This window comes from Cavia porcellus, unplaced genomic scaffold (assembly GCF_034190915.1).
Source record: "Cavia porcellus strain 051 isolate PalLab524CR breed Dunkin Hartley unplaced genomic scaffold, mCavPor4.1 scaffold_6, whole genome shotgun sequence".
NCBI lineage: Eukaryota > Metazoa > Chordata > Mammalia > Rodentia > Caviidae > Cavia > Cavia porcellus.
The window spans coordinates 26,131,754-26,152,750 of record NW_026947489.1 but is presented as its reverse complement, the minus strand read 5'-3'; the positions used below and the strand labels follow the sequence as shown (position 1 = coordinate 26,152,750).

At 45.4% G+C, this 20,997-nt stretch overlaps 1 protein-coding gene across 3 annotated transcripts in view; it reads right to left on the bottom strand.

Moving 5' to 3' along the window:
- The window catches only part of Spg11 (SPG11 vesicle trafficking associated, spatacsin), a 90,094-nt gene that overhangs the window by 25,479 nt on the left and 43,618 nt on the right, over positions 1-20,997 (bottom strand). For all 3 annotated transcript variants that reach the window (XR_010047993.1, XM_013158655.3, XM_063250123.1), the window contains 10 exons: positions 20,506-20,671; positions 19,771-19,976; positions 19,229-19,337; positions 18,008-18,167; positions 16,763-17,020; positions 16,015-16,215; positions 15,014-15,121; positions 5,069-5,231; positions 2,196-2,410; positions 966-1,710 (listed from right to left, as the gene is read on the bottom strand). Coding sequence is in view for 2 of the 3 variants with exons in the window: in XM_013158655.3 (XP_013014109.2) it covers positions 966-1,710; positions 2,196-2,410; positions 5,069-5,231; positions 15,014-15,121; positions 16,015-16,215; positions 16,763-17,020; positions 18,008-18,167; positions 19,229-19,337; positions 19,771-19,976; positions 20,506-20,671 (2,331 nt within the window). In the remaining variant the exon portion in view is untranslated. The remainder of the gene's footprint in view (positions 1-965; positions 1,711-2,195; positions 2,411-5,068; positions 5,232-15,013; positions 15,122-16,014; positions 16,216-16,762; positions 17,021-18,007; positions 18,168-19,228; positions 19,338-19,770; positions 19,977-20,505; positions 20,672-20,997) is intronic.

Here is a 20,997-nt window from a genome sequence, read left to right as displayed (position 1 = left end):
TCCAGGTATATAAAAAAGTACAGTGCACCAGGACCGAGTGAAGTTATTACTGGGGAATCAAGACTAGTTCAATATTCAAAAATCAATTAATACAGTCTACCATATTAACAGCCTAAACAATTTTTTTAAAACCTGTATAACTGACAGATGCAGGAAAAAAAATGATAAAATTCAGCATTCATTCATGATAAAATATTCCATCCAAAAAAAGAACTTCAAGACGATGAAGAATATCTTTAAAAGGTCTCTAGCTACCATTATCTGCAGTGATGAAAGGCTGCCCCTTTCCTCCAAGACCAGTAACAAGGCAAGCACGTCCATTCTCACCCCGCTCGACCAACAAGGTGCCGCACGCCAAGGTAATGTGATGAAGCAAAAGAAAACTAAGAGGCGGAGAGACTGGAAAGTAAGAAACAAAACTGTCTCTTCTTGCAGATGACATGGTTGTCTACATAGAAAACCCTAGGGAATCTTGAAGAAAATGCCCAGAAAAAGGTGAGATACACTTTTAACAAGGTCATATAGTATAAGGTCAACATAAAAGTCTGCCCTGTTCCTATACACCAGTGACGGCGAACTTTTAGAGCTTTCAAGATACAAACAGTCCACTGTGTGTGCATGCTACGGGTTCACCACCACTCTACATATTCTCCATGTGCAACTAGAACATAATTATTTGTGTAGGATACATTTCAGTGAGCTAGCTTTAAGTCATTCGACTGATTCTCACTCTGACATATACCTAGTTAGAAGGTAGATGTAACTGCTTCCAGGTAATCCACAAAGTAGACAACTGACAACTACCTAATAATCCATAATTATCAATTACCTACTTTGTAAGTTACCCGGAAAAAGTTCCTGGTCCTTATGTAAATGCAGTTGTTAGGCTGGGAGGGACCCTTCCTTCTAGGAGACTGTGCTAACGGATGACTTGAACGGAGGGCAGTTCCGTCTCTCCTACTTACTGCTTTGGCCTTTCCTGAGAGCACCAGGCTCCTCTTCTTCCTCAAGCAGCTCAGCACTGCGCAGAAGAGCACGGATCTCCGGGTGCAGGTCATCCACACCTGCCTCCCCTGAGGCCAAGGCTCGGCAGTGCAGCACCAAGGCAACATCTCGGTTGTAGAAGTGAAAATACCGGCACACTCTGCTTGCCTCGTGCACTCGTCCATCGTCCAGCAGGCACCCAATCAGAAAGTGCAGTGATTCCTGCTCCTTCCTGTCGAGCTTACTTTCACACGTCTCTCTGGACGGAAGGCCAGTGAGTTCCAAGTATTTAGGTGTGTTCAGAACAGCCAACCTGGAGAAGGAAAACTCACTGGCTAAGTTATCAAAGGAAAGTTCACCACCAGCTGAGATCTGTTGAGAAAATCTGGGCTCTGCTTCCTGCTGCTGCCCTCGGAGGGTGTGCTGGGTGATACGGCAGACCCAGAGCTGCTCCTCCAGCTCCTCTAGCTTGTCCAAGGGCACTGGGTCCTCCTGCGCAAGCCAGTGCCCAGCCAGGGTGAGCAGCAGATGGCGCTCCTCAGTGCTGCCTCTTCCAGCTGGGCACTCAGAGGCCACACGGGCCTGGGAGGAGAAAAAGGAAGAAGCTGCTTGGTTTGAAATGGAATTCTTCTTGAAATTCTCATGGCATTTTTTCCAGAAGTCAAGTCTTGCTTGTTCCAGGGACCACTGTTTGTTGTGCTTTAGTACCTGCATTTCCTGTGTTATCTGTGAAATTTAACAAGCAAATTTTAGCCTTTTCAGATAATAAAGTATTGGAACTATTAATGCTAACATACATCATAACTGCTAAAATCAAATTAACGACCTATGAAGTTCAAGAGGGAGCGTCCATATATTTAATTCTACTCAGAGGGAAATAATTGTAGCATATTCTTCAGGCTATACTTACATTCTTCAATGGTGAACATCTTAGGTTCATCCCATTCTGGAAATAATTGTATGCCAAGGGTATAAAGGAAGCCAGGTGTGGTGGTACACATCTGTAATCCCAACTCCTTGGGAGGCTAAGGCAGGAGGATGGCAAGTTCAATGCCAGCCTGGGTAACTCTGGAATACTTTGTCCCCAGAAGAAATTTAAAGGGACTGGGGACTGCTTAGCATCAGTGGGGCACTGGTTTCAATCCCCAGGTTTGTAAGAAAAAACCAGAAACGATTAAAAAGTTGAATAATTTTAAAAAGATTAATGATACCTCTTCAATAACCAAGTTGTCCACAGGTAACTCAGCTAATTCGGCTATTCTCCTTGCCAAAGCAAACTGTCCATCTGTCTGCAGTCTTTCCAAAATAGATCTACATTCATGCTGAAAACTTTCAATGCTGTAGCTGGTAATAACTGTATGATTAATGGGTATGGATGTATCCTTCAAAATCTGGCTAAGGACACACAGCTTCTTTACATCTGGATCTGTGCCAAAGAGAAGAGGATATAAATATTTAACCAGTAAAACACTGCTCTGATATTTCAAGAGTAATGAAATAGCAGGGGAAAAATAGGTATTGGATTGAACTCACGACCACACGCTTGCAAGGGAGGAGGCGCTTATGCCGCTGAGCTAAATCCCCAGCCCCAAAATAGGTATGTTTAATGTATTAGTGTGATTAAGGGAAAAACAAAACTACATTTTTCTACTCTAACAGAAGCCATTTCACAGTTCCTATAGACCAACGATATCAAAATTTGGCCCTGCAAAATCCTTACTGGTAAAGTCTAGCTGAATTTAACTTTCCCTACAGTAAGAAGTCCTAAAGATTAGCACATGGGCTCAATCTATACATTTGACGTTAGATACAGGGCACAGGACGGTGGCCTAGAATGTCATAAGTGGCAAAGCAGTAATTCGGGATGATTTTGGTTACTCAGGCTGGTCCCATCTCTTTCTAGATTTTTCTTTACCTTGATCAAATTTGTTTGAATACTGTTCATTTATTCAGTGCAGGCATCATGTGGACTGAGACAAAGAACATGTAAGACAGCTGAAATTGGTCATACTAACGCCGGTTTTAATGTGGCATAGTACATTCAGAATGGAACACCATTTGCTTGCTATTGACTTAGCATAAGGAAACTTGGCTGGGTTCTCCCTGAAAAATTTTTTTTGGTCTTTTTCGTTTTTATCGGTACCGGGGATCGAACTCACGCCTGCCTGCTTGCAAGGCAGGCACTTATGCCGCTGAGCTAAATCCTCAGCCCCTCTCCCTGAAAATTTATTGTCTTAATAATACTAAAAATTCTCTGCCAGAAAAAGGGATAAAGGTGTAGCTCAATACAACAGCACTTGTCTAGCATGCATGAGGCACGAGGTTCTTTGGGAAGACCACTATGAAGCGGTTCTGAGCAGGATTTAAAATTAACTGATTGGCTCTCTATGCTTATCTGTGAGTCTGTTCTAGGCCAAGGTCCCTTGCCTGGTGACGGGAGCTGATTCATAGTAACTGAACCTCTATGATCACTGGTTCTGGCTGAGGCTGTGAGGTCAGAGATACCTCAAAGGGCACGATAAGGCCACAGCTGTGGACACTTGGCTCAAATATCAATTAAGCAGATAGAGACTGCAGCTGCAGGAATTATTCCTATGGTCTTACTCCTACCATGTCTTCCTGATAAGACAGTTCTAATGAACTGACTTGATTCATTACTTGGAGATGACCTTGAAGTGATTCTCAAGGTCCTGCTCATTGCCTGCGCTTTCCTCAGTTTCCCCAACCCCTGTTGTTGGACCTAATAAATAAAGTGGCTGGTCCAGAGAAGTCTTTGTCTTAGCCCTCGGAGTCTTGAGCTCAGCTAAAGGGTTTTGACCCTTAGAGCCTTAAAATCGTATCCCTTGTCTTATTTTATTTAAACCTCTGCTGTACACTCGTTTGGGAGATTGGGGATCTAGGTCAGGACCCAATAGGTCAATGTCAGTATTGTTAAAAAAAAATTAAATAAACAAGTAAAATGTCTTGGAGCTAGGCATGGTGGTAAGCATCACCATGTAATTGCAGCAGCTGAGACAGGAGGATTGCTATGAGTTCGAGGCCAGCCTGGGCTATACACAGTGAGTTCAAGGCCAGCCTGAACTATAAAATGAGACACTGACTCAGAGCAATGTGCTAGAGACGCAGCAGTAGCACAGCACTTGCCTCCCAGGTGTGAGGACCTTACTTCAACCCCCAGTACTAAAAAAATGTCTGCCAGAAACTGGGTGCGGTGTTGTACGCATGCAATCCCAGCACTTGGGAGGCTGAGACAGGACAATTGCAAGTCTGAGGCATGCCTGAGGAACTCAGCAAGACCCTGTCTCGAAAATAAAAAGTGTTTGAGATGCAGCTCAGTAGCCCTGGGCTAGTGAAAGTCTAGTATAAAGGTATATCATCATCATTTTAAAAAACCTGATATTATTAAACAAGTGAAGAGAATAATAATTCTTTTGATTAAATAAGCATTAAGCTTAGAGACTGCCAACATCTGGAAGACTAGGGAGGAAAAAAGCATAATTTGTCTCTGAACTTTCCAAAGCAAGTTATGCATTTGTGAAGTTATGCAGTTTGTAGCCCTGGGCAAGGTTCTCACAGACAGAAGAATGACAGTGACATGTCAATGCAGGGGCCTGCCAGGGCGAAGCAGAGCTGTCTGACAACTGCTTGGAATAAGAAGACTGTTGGTATTTTTTACACTGGGTGCGGTTGTGCCATGTTTTGAATGTTCAACCCAAATTTGAAGTTACCTGTAACTCGTCTCTAGACTATAAATGTAACATTACCTGTCATCTGCATACTTATTTCCTGGCTGCCCTCCTAAAATATTTTCAAGATTAAGCAAGCCAACTACTATTGTGTGTGTGTGTGTGTGGTAACAGGGATTGAACCCAGGGCTTTCAAACTGAGCTACAGCCTCACCCACCCACCACGATCCGACAGTAATTTCATTCTGAGACAGGGTTTCACTAAGTCACGCAGGTTGGGCTTGAACTTTCAGTCCTCCTGGTTCAGCCTCCCAGAGTGCTGGACTTACAGCTGTGTACTACTACTCAGCGAAAGAAGTGACTTCTTCATGGCAACTTCAGGGCAGGCACTGTCTTACCGTCTGAGAAGAGATGCTCTGCTCCAACAAACAGCTGTAAGAGCTTCCCCAGCTCATACTGCGTCTGACACTGCTGTGGCATAAGCTTTAATAGGAAACACACTTGGTCCCTCAGCCACAGGGCAGGAAGCACAGGGTGGACCCTTGTAGTTGCTGTGTCAAGCTATAAAAAAAAAAGGGTAAAAGGAAGAGGCTCAGGCAGAATGATTCACAGGAATAACAAATCAAAGTCCCCAAACCAGAGAACAAGCAAGTCAGGAAATCAGAAGAGTAACTTCTCATCACAAAAGGGGACGCTTATGCAGATGATTTCTAAACAGCAGGGATGAGTGAGGGAGCTCAGAGGACAGGCGGGAAGAAGCCCTCTTTGGCAGCTCTGTGTGTGATCTCTCTGTGGTCAGTCTCAGTGCAAAGAGCTGCATGTGTGAAGGGCACGAGTCCCTTGCATGACACAACACACGGCCTCTCCTCCATGGGGGACTGAACCTGCGGCTTCATACATGCTGCGCAAGCAAGGATGTTCTTTCCACCAAGCTGCATCCCAGCCTTAAGGTCCTAAAGACCGAGTGCTAACTAGAGAGCTCCTCTAGCTTCCTCCCAATCTGTCAGTTAACAGCCCTCTGAGGTGCTCTGATACTGATCAGACAAGCTTCACCTAGAAGTCCCTCAACTTTTTTTTTTTTTGGTTTTTTGAGACAGAGTCTTACTATGTGGCCCAGAATGACCTCAAATTCACAGCGATCCTCTTGCCGTCACCTCCTGAGAACAGGAATTGCAGGCACATGCCACAGTGTTTAGTGGCAGCTTCTTTAAGAGACCTAGGGTTGACCTTAAGTCCAGAGAATTTTAAATTCACATCATGAAGGCTGCTTAGCCTTGTTTATTTTTTATTTATTTTTTTTTTATTTCTTTAAATTTTATTTAAGAGGAAAAAGAGAAAAACACAAAACAAAACAAAGTGGTGTAAGGGTACACGTAATACAGAACTACAAAAAAAAACATAATAGTAAGAAATCACCTGCTAATAGATTACATATTATCATCTTGGAAATAGTTGCTCAAATCACAGTATCAAAGAATACAAAGTGAACATTCAAACAGAGAGACTGCAAACAGCTGTGTTCAATGATCCAAAAACATTAATATAGTCAGCTATTTAACACCCCTAAACACAATTGCTGTTATATCCATAGAGCTCTTTTTTTTTTTTCCTTCTCTTTTTTACAACAAAATTTACACATTTTGGATTTTATTACTCCTAGTCCTTATTACTTTTTTGGGGGGAAGAGAATATAGTCAAATATGGAAAACAAAGCTGCCACTCAAAACCAAGGATAGACATAGCACATGATGTAGAACAGAGTACAAGGTTATCAACAATGGTTATCAAAATTGTCTCTTGTTTCCTTAAAAAGAATAGTCTATCTCATTAGATATTATAAAGTTGGACAAAACAGTAGAGAACAAGACCAATAAAACTTAGGCATTGTAAACATTACAGGACTTCCAAAGGAGACAACAGTCAAACCAGAATGGGCATCTTAGTGAATCTTATTGCCTTCAAAGTAGGTGCTTATACCCTCAAACTTGATACTATCATATAGAATGGAACAGAGTCTAATCAGTCAAAACAAGATCGTGGGGGTATTACAGGACTTCAAAACAAGTTAACAGTAAATCAAAAAGAGTTACTATAATATATGCTAATTAAAAAAATTTTTCCCCTTAATTAAAAAACATAAGAAATAACTAAATAATTTTTTTAAAGAATAAGGGAGTGTTGGGAGCCGCAGCCCCGAGCCCGGTCGCCTCACTTGGCGGACGTGAGGCCTGTAGTAAAGAGTGAGGCCTGAGGTAGATTACCCCTCCCATCGAATATGTTAGTTTCCTGCTTACCGCGTAAACAACCCGCTCAACAATATAGTCTGCCTGGCAACTGATGATGTTAGCCAATCAGCTTGCCTTGCTTACTTTAACATGATTGGACACTGTACCCGTATATATACCGGTGCCACCCCTGGGCGGAAGAAGAAGCCAGGTAGAAGCCCGGAAGTAGAAGCCCAAAAGGAGCCGCGGAGAGCGGACCGGTAGAGGCTTTGGGGCAGACTGAAGCACAAAAGGAGCCGCGGGGAGCGGACCAGAGGAGGCTTCAGCTGGGAGAACCCAGGGCAGGCTGTACGGAGAAGAAAAATAAAAAGAAAAGGTTGTCCACTACCAGACTTTGTCGTGTGTCCTTCCTGCCGGCCGGGAGCGGACATCGACATTTGGAGGCCCGCCCGGGGACTGATCACCCCCGAGACGTGGAAGTGGACAACGCTCCAGTACAGAGCTGCGAGACAGGTGAGTTGGGGATAAGCCTGGGCTCTGGGTGGCGCGCACCTACAGGGCTTTTAGACTCCCCTCAGGCTCACGCGTAAGTGGCGGATTCCTTGGGCCTCACGCGGTGAGTAACATATTAAAAGATGGGAAACATGTTAGGTAGCAACACTAAGAGCGAGGGTGGTTGTGGAGAAAGCTCTCAAGAGCTTACAAAAGTACGCAGGGTATCTGAGCAGGCCCAGTCAGGGAGCTCCCGAGAGGTGTCTGTCAAGGGGAACAAGGATGCTAAGGAGGAGGACGGGGCTCTAGCCTCGGAGTCGTCTGACTCCGAGGACGAGGGAAAGTTGAATGGCAAGGAGGCCAAAGAGACCAGCTGTCAGGAGCCTAAATCGCTCGATAAGGAGTCGCAGGGTTCTTTACCTTGGGGGCCGTTTCCGGAGGCGATTCCTCGCCACGAGGCGGCCGCCTGGGAGCTCTCTCCCCTTTCGCCAGAACAGGAAGTGATGCACGGGCCCCCATTTTCCGCCCAATCACGGCCGCTGTCTTATGCTCCGCCGCCGGCGGGTCGGTATTTTTACAGGCGGCTTTGGCAGGGGGGACGCTTGTCTCATGAGGTACATCCACCTGGGATAGATAGTGGCCCCTACGAGATATTTCCTGTACAAGTAGCTATGGGCCAGGGACGCAATGTATGGGAGCCTTTTGAGATAAAGCAGATTAGAGAACTTAAAAATGCAGTTACAACCTTTGGGCCGACTGCCCCTTACACCATTGCCATGCTGGAGAACCTGTCTTCTGGGCCCCTCACCCCCGCGGACTGGATTCAGCTGGCAAAAGCGTGTCTGCCCTCGGGCAGTTACCTGGATTGGCGAGCCTGGTACGCAGAGTTCTCTGCAGAGCAGGCTGAGAAAAACGCCGGTCGAGGAAACGGGGGCTAGAGATTTAGCTCAGCGGCATAAACGGGGGCTGGGGATTTTCGATCCCTGGTACCAATAAAAAAAAAAAAAAAAAAAAAAAAAAAAAAAACGAAAAAGATAAAAATAAAAAACAAAAAGGGGGAGTAAGCCAAGGCCTGCCTCCAAAGGCGCGGTTATCTATGACAGGACAATGGATGGGCCCGGATCCAGTGGTCAGCTGGAACCGAGGCGCGGTTTGTGTTTTCCCACAGGAACCGGGACGAGAACCACTGTGGATACCGGAGAGACTGACACGGGCAACAAAGCCCTCGACTGAAGATCAGACCTGCCCTACTGGAGATCCATCACAGACCAACCAATAAGATGAATAGAAATAGCGGTAGCCCGAAATGGACAAGAAGATCCTCAGGCATATGCATGGCTTGCTCAATTGGCCCACGACCGAGTCTAGATATGGCGGGCATCCCTCATTCTCCTCCATAAGGTGACAATACACAGCAGGGTAGGTGAGTCAATGACGGGTAAGAGCGTGCCTCCCCAGCACGACTCGACCTAAGCCAGGCCCTACCCCATCCTGCACGTAAGCCGCTGGACTGTTAGATGCTGCCCAGGTCTAAATTTCTCTCCGAGGGGATTTCTTTACGGAGAGGAAATGAGTGCAAGCTTGTGTGCATCCAGGTTCCGTCCAGTTTGTGCCTGGCCCTAGAAAAAGGACGAGGGCCTCAGGGCCTTGGCAGACCATGGGACGGCCGACCAGGGTCTAAGCCAAGGACCTACGGTGGGCCTACGCATAGGGCATAAGCCTCTGCACCCAGTCCAGGAAGGGCTACGATGCGCACATTCATAAAAAATAAAAAAGGGGGAGATGTTGGGAGCCGCAGCCCCGAGCCCGGTCGCCTCACTTGGCGGACGTGAGGCCTGTAGTAAAGAGTGAGGCCTGAGGTAGATTACCCCTCCCATCGAATATGTTAGTTTCCTGCTTACCGCGTAAACAACCCGCTCAACAATATAGTCTGCCTGGCAACTGATGATGTTAGCCAATCAGCTTGCCTTGCTTACTTTAACATGATTGGACACTGTACCCGTATATATACCGGTGCCACCCCTGGGCGGAAGAAGAAGCCAGGTAGAAGCCCGGAAGTAGAAGCCCAAAAGGAGCCGCGGAGAGCGGACCGGTAGAGGCTTTGGGGCAGACTGAAGCACAAAAGGAGCCGCGGGGAGCGGACCAGAGGAGGCTTCAGCTGGGAGAACCCAGGGCAGGCTGTACGGAGAAGGAAAATAAAAAGAAAAGGTTGTCCACTACCAGACTTTGTCGTGTGTCCTTCCTGCCGGCCGGGAGCGGACATCGACAAGGGAGAGATTGAGATAAGCTCCAACATGGCGTGGATCTCAGGAGACACTGCTAGATCTCCCCCTGGAAGGGCTGCAGGCTGCCACCCTGCCTCCACTCACAGGGAGGGGAGATGCTGGCTTGGCTTCCCAGAGACCTAAGCTCCAACAGGGCTAGGATCTCAGGAGACACTGCTAGTTCTCCCCCTGGAAGGGCTGCAGTGGGCTAAACTACTGCCGCTTACCAGGGAGGGGAGGTGCTGGCTTGGCTTCCCAGAGTCCTAAGTTCCAGCATGGCGTGGATCTCAGGAGACACTGCTAGTTCTCCCCCTGGAAGGGCTGCAGGCTGCCACCCTGCCTCCACTTACAGGGAGGGGAGATGCTGGCTTGGCTTCCCAGAGTCCTAAGTTCCAGTATGGCGTGGATCTCAGGAGACGCTGCTAGTTCTCCCCCTGGAAGGGCTGCAGGCTGCCACCCTGCCTCCGCTTGCAGGGAGGGGAGGTGCTGGCTTGGCTTCCCAGAGTCCTAAGTTCCAGCATGGCGTGGATCTCAGGAGACACTGCTAGTTCTCCCCCTGGAAGGGCTGCAGGCTGCCACCCTGCCTCCGCTTGCAGGGAGGGGAGGTGCTGGCTTGGCTTCCCAGAGTCCTAAGTTCCAGCATGGCATGGATCTCAGGAGACACTGCTAGTTCTCCCCCTGGAAGGGCTGCAGGCTGCCACCCTGCCTCCGCTTGCAGGGAGGGGAGGTGCTGGCTTGGCTTCCCAGAGTCCTAAGCTCCAGCATGGTGTGGATCTCAGGAGACACTGCTAGTTCTCCCCCTGGAAGGGCTGCAGTGGGCTAAACTACCGCCGCTTACCAGGGAGGGGAGGTGCTGGCTTGGCTTCCCAGAGTCCTAAGTTCCAGCATGGCGTGGATCTCAGGAGACGCTGCTAGTTCTCCCCCTGGAAGGGCTGCAGGCTGCCACCCTGCCTCCGCTTGCAGGGAGGGGAGGTGCTGGCTTGGCTTCCCAGAGTCCTAAGTTCCAGCATGGCGTGGATCTCAGGAGACACTGCTAGTTCTCCCCCTGGAAGGGCTGCAGGCTGCCACCCTGCCTCCGCTTGCAGGGAGGGGAGGTGCTGGCTTGGCTTCCCAGAGTCCTAAGTTCCAGCATGGCGTGGATCTCAGGAGACACTGCTAGCTCTCCCCCTGGAAGGGCTGAAGTGGGCTAAACTACCGCCGCTTACCAGGGAAGGGAGGTGCTGGCTTGGCTTCCCAGAGTCCTAAGTTCCAGCATGGCGTGGATCTCAGGAGACGCTGCTAGTTCTCCCCCTGGAAGGGCTGCAGGCTGCCACCCTGCCTCCGCTTGCAGGGAGGGGAGGTGCTGGCTTGGCTTCCCAGAGTCCTAAGTTCCAGCATGGCGTGGATCTCAGGAGACACTGCTAGTTCTCCCCCTGGAAGGGCTGCAGGCTGCCACCCTGCCTCCGCTTGCAGGGAGGGGAGGTGCTGGCTTGGCTTCCCAGAGTCCTAAGTTCCAGCATGGCGTGGATCTCAGGAGACACTGCTAGCTCTCCCCCTGGAAGGGCTGAAGTGGGCTAAACTACCGCCGCTTACCAGGGAAGGGAGGTGCTGGCTTGGCTTCCCAGAGTCCTAAGTTCCAGCATGGCGTGGATCTCAGGAGACGCTGCTAGTTCTCCCCCTGGAAGGGCTGCAGGCTGCCACCCTGCCTCCGCTTGCAGGGAGGGGAGGTGCTGGCTTGGCTTCCCAGAGTCCTAAGTTCCAGCATGGCGTGGATCTCAGGAGACACTGCTAGCTCTCCCCCTGGAAGGGCTGAAGTGGGCTAAACTACTGCCGCTTACCAGGGAAGGGAGGTGCTGGCTTGGCTTCCCAGAGTCCTAAGTTCCAGCATGGCGTGGATCTCAGGAGACACTGCTAGTTCTCCCCCTGGAAGGGCTGCAGGCCGCCACCCTCTTAGCCTTGTTTATTACTGCCAAATTGGTTCTACTACATATTTTGCTGGTATAATACTTTACATTTTTGTTGAATAAAGTTTTCAAGCCAAGAAGCCTGGACTTCTCATTTCAATCACACACTAAAACTACTAAGAGGATGACTGAGGAGCAGGCTGCCCACAAGTGGGTAGCAAAGATATCGAAGACACTGTGCCTGACACTCTGAGGAGTGTGCTGTCCCACATGATGCTCCTTTTGTCCACTGCTGATTTTTATTTGTTCCCTTTCTTTGTATTATTTTTGCAAGACTAATATTTGGCGCTTAGTCACTGTATTTTTGTATTTCATGGTTCACTGTACACTTTGTACAACATAATAAAAATACTGAGCCTTGAAGTGGAATAAAAAAGTTAACTGCTGAACTGGGTTCAGCTATACACACTTGTAATCTCCAGTACTCTGAAGGCTGAGGTAGCAGAACTGCAATATTGGTCAGGGCAACTTAGTGAAACCTTGTCTCAAGAAAATAAACAAAAACACAACACAACCAAACCAAAAGCAGGGTGTTATGGTTTGTGTCTGGATGTCCCCCCAAAGCCTCATGCATGTGGTCATGGGAGTATGCTTCTAGAGTTTGTGACTGATTCATGGTCCAATGCTGGGATTATGGGTGCTACCTCCGCCTTAGGGTAATTATGGGTGCTACATCCACCCTAGGGTGATGAGTAGCCTACACATACTATAAGGGACAGAAAGAATCTTCTCTCTGGCTCCCCGCTTTTTGCTCTTGTTGCTTGTACTGTTTTCCACTGCCATGAACTGTTCCCCTTTGCCATGCTGCCCTGCCTTGGACCTAGCAGATTATGGACTGAAATCTCCAAAAACTGGGAGCTAAATAGACCTTTCATTCTTTTGGTTGGTTTTATACTATTTTGTTATATTTGATATTATTGTGTATGGAGACATGGTCAACTATTTTGAGAAAACAAGAGATATTATGGTAGCCACTGTTAATATCCTGCTGTCTTGTGTTGAAGTCCTGTGTTGCTTACATTGTTCTGTTCTGATTTGCTTTGTTCTGTTTTGTTTTGTTTTATTCTCTTTAAAATTAAAAAAAAAAATTTTAAAAAACCCTTTCCTTCCCTAATTTTGGGCATCAGGTATTTTTGTCTCAGTTACAAGAGAAAAGTAACCAACACACAGGGCTTAGTAGCACATGTCATACTTATAATTCCAGCACTGAAAGGCTGAGGCAGGAGGACTGCAAGTTCAAATACAGCCTGGGCAACTTAGTGAGACTCTAACTCAAAATAAAAAGAAATTTACACAGGGCTGGGATGGTGCTCAGTGCAAAGGCCATCGCTTCAATCCTCAGGACTGCCACAGGAAAACAAAAGTCACTCTGAAAGTATAACAATACCCACAGAGGACTTTTGGCTGAAATGTAGATTGCAATACTGCCTTTAAAGGAATGCCCACACTGCCAGTGTCTCCAGTTAACGAATGGCTTATAAAATCCCATATTGTATTACTGCTGTCTCCTTACTACAATTTGGAATTTTCTTCACTACTCTCTTTCCCAGATTCTGTATAGTCCTGCCTGTTTTTCATTCTCCTTTCTTAAATTTCAATATTGCTTACCTGCCATTTTTAATTTTAATTTTATTTTTTTTACTTTTTGAGGCAGGATCTTCTTGTACTGTTCTTATACTGCTCAAACTGACTGACCTTGTGGGCTCAAGTGCCTTCTCCTTCAGGTTCCCAAGTAGCTGGGCATGTGGCACCATTCTGGGCCATCCATTATCATTAAAGGAAGATTATTTTACTTTAGAGGTGCTTCCTCACTGCTATGCAAGGTGATGACAATGAGAACAACAGAATAGGAGGCAGCTCCCCATCTGCGCCTGCTCCTGCTTAGATACGGTGGCGGATGCTTGCTTTCCAGCAAGCCTCTGACTTAATGGATATTTAAGTCACGAACTTTCACAGGTATATTGTATAAGACTCATTTTCTTGGCTTATTTGTTCTTAAGTCAGATTTGTGGACTTATAAACAATTCTCCTGGAATGGAGAAGGACTGACTGTTCAAAAATCAAAAGTTATATAATACATCTATTCTTGACTCTTTATCCTCCTAAGTATCCTCATTAAAATCAGCTTGGATTAGGGTTCTAGTGCTTGGTCTTTATTACTTTTTCACTTAACTTACCTGCTCTGAGAAGAGGGACTACCACAGGCAAATGAAATAGGGAGGTAAAGGGCTGAGGTGATGGCTGCAATGTCTCCACAAGACTGGGCCTGGCGGGTGGGCAGCAACAGGGAGACCCTGGCAGGACCCGTCTTCAAGGGTAACAGGATGAGGAAATAAACAGATCTATTTGTGTAGGGGTGTGTGTGTGTGTGTTTCAGGCACCCCAGCCTTACTCAAATAACTGATTCAGTATTTTCAAATGTATAGCCTTTAGCTGGGAATATAGCTCAGTGACGTAAGCGCCTGCCTGGCAAGCGCAAGGTCCTGAGTTTGATCCCTGGTGCAAAAAAAAAAAAATGTGTATGTGTGTGTGTGTGTGTGTGTGTGTGTGTGTGTGTGTATACATTTTCATTCATTGGAGTTAAAACTACTATGATTAAGAACAAAAGCCCAGAAAGATGTTTCACTTGATACAGGTGGCGAGTAAAGTAGACATTGATGTGTACCTCATTTATCATAGAGCTCTTTGGGGGTAAGAAGGCAAAAATGCTAAAAACACCAAGCAAAACTAGGGCATATGCCTTCTCCTTATGGCTTCTGCCTTTTGCCCCCATAATAGTAAGGTTATGGTGGTGCATGCTTATAATTCCAGCACTCAGGAGGCTGTGGCAGGAAGATTGATGTGAGTTTGAGGCCAGCCTGGGCTCCACAGTGAGTTCAAGACCTGTCTGAACTACATAGTGAGACACTGTCTCAAAAAAAAAAGGTTTATAATTTTGGCATGATAACTAGGTCTGAACCAAGCGTTTGAAGAAGTAGAGCCCGAGACTAACCACATGTTCAACCCTGTTTAGACAAGGAGAGCAGAACCTCCAGGAGCACTGGTGGAAAATCATTCTTTCCTATCCTAACAAATAAAGCTGGGGCTCTCCTGGATTGGCCAAATGTGGCTCATGACCTCCACTCTGCTCTAGCGTCCACAGGGACCATTAATCCTTCTCCACTGAGCTCAGATGCAGAATCCAAAAAGTGATCAGAAGTACAACAATTACACATAACTTTCTGTTCATGGCAACAGATGAGCTGCTGTGAGACCCCCGTGGCCCCTGCCTTCGCTTCCCCATCTCTGGAATCATGCAAGTGACTTGGTCTGATTTACACTACATAGCCACCATTCACCTGATCTCCATTCTGACCACTAGCAGGCAACTGGCCATGCCAATCAATTTGAAATCAGTGAGAAAATCAATTTCAACTTACAGCTTCAAGGCTCTTCTGGAATTCCTGAAGTTTGGCTTTGGCTTCCTTGTAATTCTTGTAGAACATGCACAATTCATATACTTCCATTACCAATAGTAATGGACAATCCTTTGAAGAAGAGTTTGAAATTAGAAAATCCTGGCCTTGATAATTTCTTAATGAATACTGACAAGTAAGAGAACATTAAATATTACTTTTTTTTTTTTTGTCTTTTTTCTTTTTATCGGTACCGGGGATCGAACTCACGACTGCCTGCTTGCAAGGCAGGCGCTTATGCCACTGAGCTAAATCCCCAGCCCCAACATTAAATATTACTAAAAACAGCCTCACAGCAAATTAAGTCATACATCTTAAAAAGAAAAATTTTCAAATTTATATTTCTTTTTGGAAAAAAAATACTTGGGATGAGTACAGCTATTAAACAAAATCATTTTCTATTTTAGACTTGATTCACTACTGATGACAGGCATCATCCACTAGATGGCAGTATGGTGTCTCTAACATTTAATGCTGGATGTTGGGCTCCCAGGACCTGCCCCTCTCAACCCACAGAATGCACAGCTTTCAAGGGGAGTTTTGGATTAGAAAGTATAAATCTGAATTCTAAACATATTACAAAGTATAAAGTACTTTGAGTTCTTGGGTTGAGTAGTTAACTGCTGTAAGCACTACTTATTAGTGTGTAAAATAAGGATAATACCACTTCATAAAATCCTTTTTATTTTGTATAGGATTGTTGTGAGAACTTTTAAAATAATGTATTTGAACACTACTAAATAAATGGCAGCTGTAGCTCACGTTGTAGCTCAGAGGTAGAGCATTTGCCTACCATGTGCAAGGCCCTGGGTTCAATCCCTAACAGTGTAAAACGAACAAACAAACAAACATTCTATTACCACCTAACGTTGATGTAAAAAAAAAAATCTAGGGATGAAACTAAGAAAAAGTCACTGAAGTAATGCCTGTGAGCTCTGGAAAGAACTGAAGTAATTATTCACTACCTTAAAGAAAAGCTGGAAACCTTGGATAAGAGTTCTGCTCTTCTGCCTTGTTAATAATGTTCTCCAGATGACAGAAAGGTCCTCAAGGTCCCAGGGATGGCCTTCTGTCAAGTCTCGAACATGTCCCATTACTTCAGCAGCAACACTGTCCTCCACAGAGGTAATGAGCCAAACACAGAGACAGGAAACAGCACTAGCATCCTGGCATTGGACAGATTTTCAAAATAAAATAATAGCTTGGGTTACCTTACAGATGTAACAAATGCTACAGAGGAGTACTTCCTATTTAGAATAAGTTAAGATGGATTACACATTTCCAAACATGACACAAAATCTAATGAACAACAAAGGGACTAAAATAAATAGTCTGCAGTGTGTGGCAGGTCAAAGGTGAAGAAGACAGGTTTCTAAGTAGGACAGGATTGTCCTCCTTGGAGCTGCACATCAGCGACTGTGGAACGCCTCCTTCCCTGTTGAAAAGGTAGTACTGTGTATTCACCAGTGTCCTCCCTGCCACCAGCGGCCAGGCCACACTTCTCCCACTAGAGCTCACTAAATGTAAACCTGAGGAAGGTACCAAGTGACCCAGACCCATATGCTAAAATAAGACAAAGTGGTTTCGTGATCTTAAAACACACTGGACCTTCCCTGGCATCATTACCCACTTGTGACTGTTAGTCTCTCCTGACCCTCACTGGTTTTTCTATTGCTGTCTAGGTCCTTAAATTAGGCTTCTCCTGCCGCTTACCTGGAGGCAGGAAGCCAGGATACTGAGGACAGGGGCCTTTTGTCTCACTGCCTCAGTCAGCAGCCAGTGCCAGGAGTCTGCTTGCTCTGAGCACTGGAGCAGAACTTCAAAGAAATTAGTCATCTCTGCTTTGTTTCTCTGGGGTTCCTGAAGGGACTCGGCATTGACTTGATCAGTGCTCACTGAGGGCAAGTTTTCAAAAGCCAGCTGTAAGTGGTCTTGCAGGACCGGGCTGAAGCACTGAAGAAGGGGTTTCACCTAAAAAGCACAGCAGATAATTAAAATACACACCCAACTTTTACTTCCACCTGGAACGGAATATGTTACAGAAGAGCCCAGGCACAGCTATTCTTTCCCACCCTGAACTGTGTCAGAGGTGAGCACATAATTTTACAAAGTTGTTATTTTGAGTGAATGTCTATATTCAATCTGTAGTCACAAAAACTTTCCAAGCTTTTCAGTATGAATGACTAGTCAAACTATTAATGTCTGACCTGAGCCCACTGTTAATAAAAATAAGCATCATATTAAAAGGCTAAGAAGGGTAAATTTGGTCATTTATAGGAACATGAATGCACCCTGCATGCTAAGTGAAATACTAAACAGCACATAATTTCATTTATGTGAGAAACCCAAAGTATAAATCATCTACAGAGCAAAATAAAAGATGACAGAGAACAGGGAGTTCAACTTTGTGAGTTGGAAAAAGTGTCTGGGAGACAGTAAAGGGGAAGTGGAATTACAAAGAATGAACAGTAGCTTGGCATGGTGGCGCATGCCTGTAATCCCAGCGTTGAGAGGCTGAGGCAGGAGGACTGCTGTGATTTCAAGGCCAGCCTGGGCTACACTGTGAGTTCAAGGCCAGCCTGAACCACACAGCAAGACCCTGTCTCAAAAAACATCAAAAAAAGGAAAAGGAAAAAAAAAAAAAGGAAAAGGGAAAGGAAAAAGTTCAGTCATTTGCTATGTATATATGCCGATTTCCCACAATAAATGTATATATTATGTACTGTTAACATACACTAATAAAAAACTTTAAATTCAAAAGCTTATTTATGCAATAGAAAGAACACTATCTGGGCTGGGGATTTAGCTCAGCGGCATAAGCGCCTGCTTGCAAGCAGGCAGTGGTGAGTTCGATTCCCGGTACCGATAAAAAAGAAAAAAGAAGTGTAAAAAAAGAAAGAACACTACCTTCACAGAAGTGTTCAGATTTCCTCAAGAGCCTGCCAGCAACATGCTTACCTCCTCCAGGTGGTAGTTATGGAGCTGGCTATGAATAAGGAACTGAAGCCAGTCATTCGCTTTGGCACACTCTAGAAGGTAGGACGTGCTCAGTTTCAGATTGTGGAGCCTGCCAAACTGCACCACTAATGCCCACTGGCTCTCGGATTCACTGGATAACCTAGAATTAGAATTAGGGAGGGGATGGTACAGATAAAAAACTCTTACGAAAACACAGCTTCAGTTTGAAACTACAAGTTAGTAAAAGTTAAATAAACGAAACTGCAGTGTATGCTCTAAGAAGCTTTTCAGTGGGGCTGGGAATGGAGTTCAGTGGCAGAGCGCACACAAAGCCACAAGTTAGGTCCGTAACACTGTAAAAGAGAAAAGGGCTTTTCAAAAAATATTTCTTAGACTGCTTTGAACATGGACTCTTGCTCATAAGGTGGAAGAGCTCTCTTAATGGATTGGCACAGTTCATTCTTTTCCCAAATCATCAAATATTGATTGTAATAGTTGTGGATCATCCTTAGAGAAACAGAAAATAGGCACTCAAGAAATTTTCTGGTTAATTCTCTACATGGCTCACTTTGCAGCCCTGGCCAGTGCCTGGGGCTCCTTACTAGCGAAAGGACACATGTTCTACTCCAAGAATGAAGTGCTGAGAACTGAGTCCATAAGCGTGGCCACAGGGTGTCCCAAGGCTGCCCTAAGGAGAGAATGCTGGGAAAAGATGGCAAGTGTGTGTTTTTGCTGACAGACGCTCACTTTGGCTTCCAATATCAGTTGACTCATGATAGGAAGAAAACATTAGGGACAATATTTAAAATCTAATTTTGTGAGAGTTGTTCCCACATCTCCTGCAATCATTTCAACACGTAACACTTAAAATACTTTTCTGAGGCTAGGGATTTAGCTCCGTGGCATAAGTGCCTGCCTTGCAAACACGTGGTCGTGAGTTCGATCCCCGGTACCGATAAAAAAAAAAAAAAAACTTTTCTGACCTGACAGTCAAAGCTCCTCCTCTTGGTAAGACCATTTCTAAAAAGGGAATCATGACTGGCAAGGCACAACTTTAAAAAGTTCCATTTGTTTAGTGCCTGCTATATGCAGGATAGGTAAGAAGATCAGATCTAGCGGGATTTTGGTGAAAACACCAGAGGTGCTAGAAGAAAAGAGCAAGCCAACACAGGTCAGCACAAGAAACGTACTACAAAGAGGCTGGGACTGAAACTCACAAACCTCTTGATTTCCTGGTGCTGAATGCTATTCCATGTACCTTCTTCTAAGAGAACAAGCAATTCTTCTGAGGTTGCCTTGTCATCAGCTGCCAGTCTAGATAGTTTCTCAGCTAAAAGAAACATGAACAAGAAGTGTGAGCTGCGCGGGGTGGCAGGATAATCACTGGAATCTACAAGTGTGAGACCAGATCAAGACTCTGCCTCAAACACACCCACATCCGTATATTTACGGCCAAGAGAAAAAGTCAGGACCTGAGCATTTCTGTTTGAATAACATGGTCCAGGGTCATTTTAGGACCTAATTAAAGTGCCCAAGAAAGTGAGATAAAAAAACATATACACGGTAGCCTGGGATGCAGCTCTGGGGTACAGCGCTTGCCTGGCATGCATAAAGCCCCACATCCAATCCCAGCAATGCAAAAGAGCAAAAAACCAAAAAAACCTAGGAAGGTAACTGTTCTTCCCAAATGCTCACAAGTCAACGCTTCAGGTCTATTTATTCTTCTCCTTTAACAAAAGCCACACAGAGAACAGGCACGTTACCTAAAGACTCTCGGATAAAGCTGTACTGAGCATCTTCTTTTCTACACTTGTAGCTCAAAATTATATTGGCCGCTTTCATGTCAACTCTGAGCTTGAGGCTGTCAAGGCCTAGCAATTCTAGGAAACACACACAGGCAGCTCCTATGGAAGGTATGTGGAAAGAAGAGAGCCCTAAGACGTAGGCTTCCTTGCCTGCTTGCTCGATCCTGTAAAAGAAAGGAACTAAAATCACATCAGCACATAAAACTTTTCTCCGCAGGACCAGCAGTGGCGTTGTATCAGTGATTCATGCACCTCCTTCCCTTCTGTACCGCCGGCACACATCCAGCTGGGTTCCAGGTAGCTGAGTTGTTTTCAGGCTCCACAGCCTCCATCCCCTGAGGTTTCCCCGTCTTAAGGCACCCACTCAGAGTTTACACGATGCTGGTTTCCAGCTTCACCCAGGAGGTATGGGGTAGAATTTCAAAAGCAACATCTTAGCAATTCTGAGTACACACATACACTACCAACAAGATTAACACCTTAAATTTGACACACTAAAGCACAAAATTTACACTTTTAGGTGTGAATAGATTTCTAGAAAGATACACAACATGTTTTCAACCATGTTAGTATGTAGAATGGAAATAAAAGAGATGTGGCAAAACTTTGTCTTTCGTTCTCACTTCTCTGAACTATTTTATAATAAAATAGCACAAATGAAGGATAGTACCAGTTTATGTTTTAAGTACTCACAGCTTCTTGGGAGTCTTGCTTTTGATCAATTCCTGGACCAGAAAAGTCCCAAATGCAAATGATGGGCGCCCATGTTGTAAATAGTAAACGAAGTTCAGGCGTTCCACCACGGCGTATCTGTTTACCAGACCAGGGCTAGAGAAATGTGGGAGATGGCTCAGCGCATCTGGGAGAGAAAGCGGAGCAGTGTTAATTTTCTGCAGTGCATGATAGTTAATTTCAGCTTTGCACATGGAAAGCATAACCCTTCAATGGAAAAAAATTTATTGGTCTCTACAAGCATTTTGTACCACTGTCCACTTGATATCTCCTTGAATCTATCAAAATACAGTTTTACTTACTTAAATGTACAGATAGCCTTTATTTGTACTCTCCTCCATAATGAGCCTACTGAAATGTTATCTGTTTTTATGTTCTGAGATAAGGTCTCACTGTGTAGTCCAAGCTGGGCATTAACTTGTGATCTTTCTGCCTCAGCCTCCTAAATGCTGG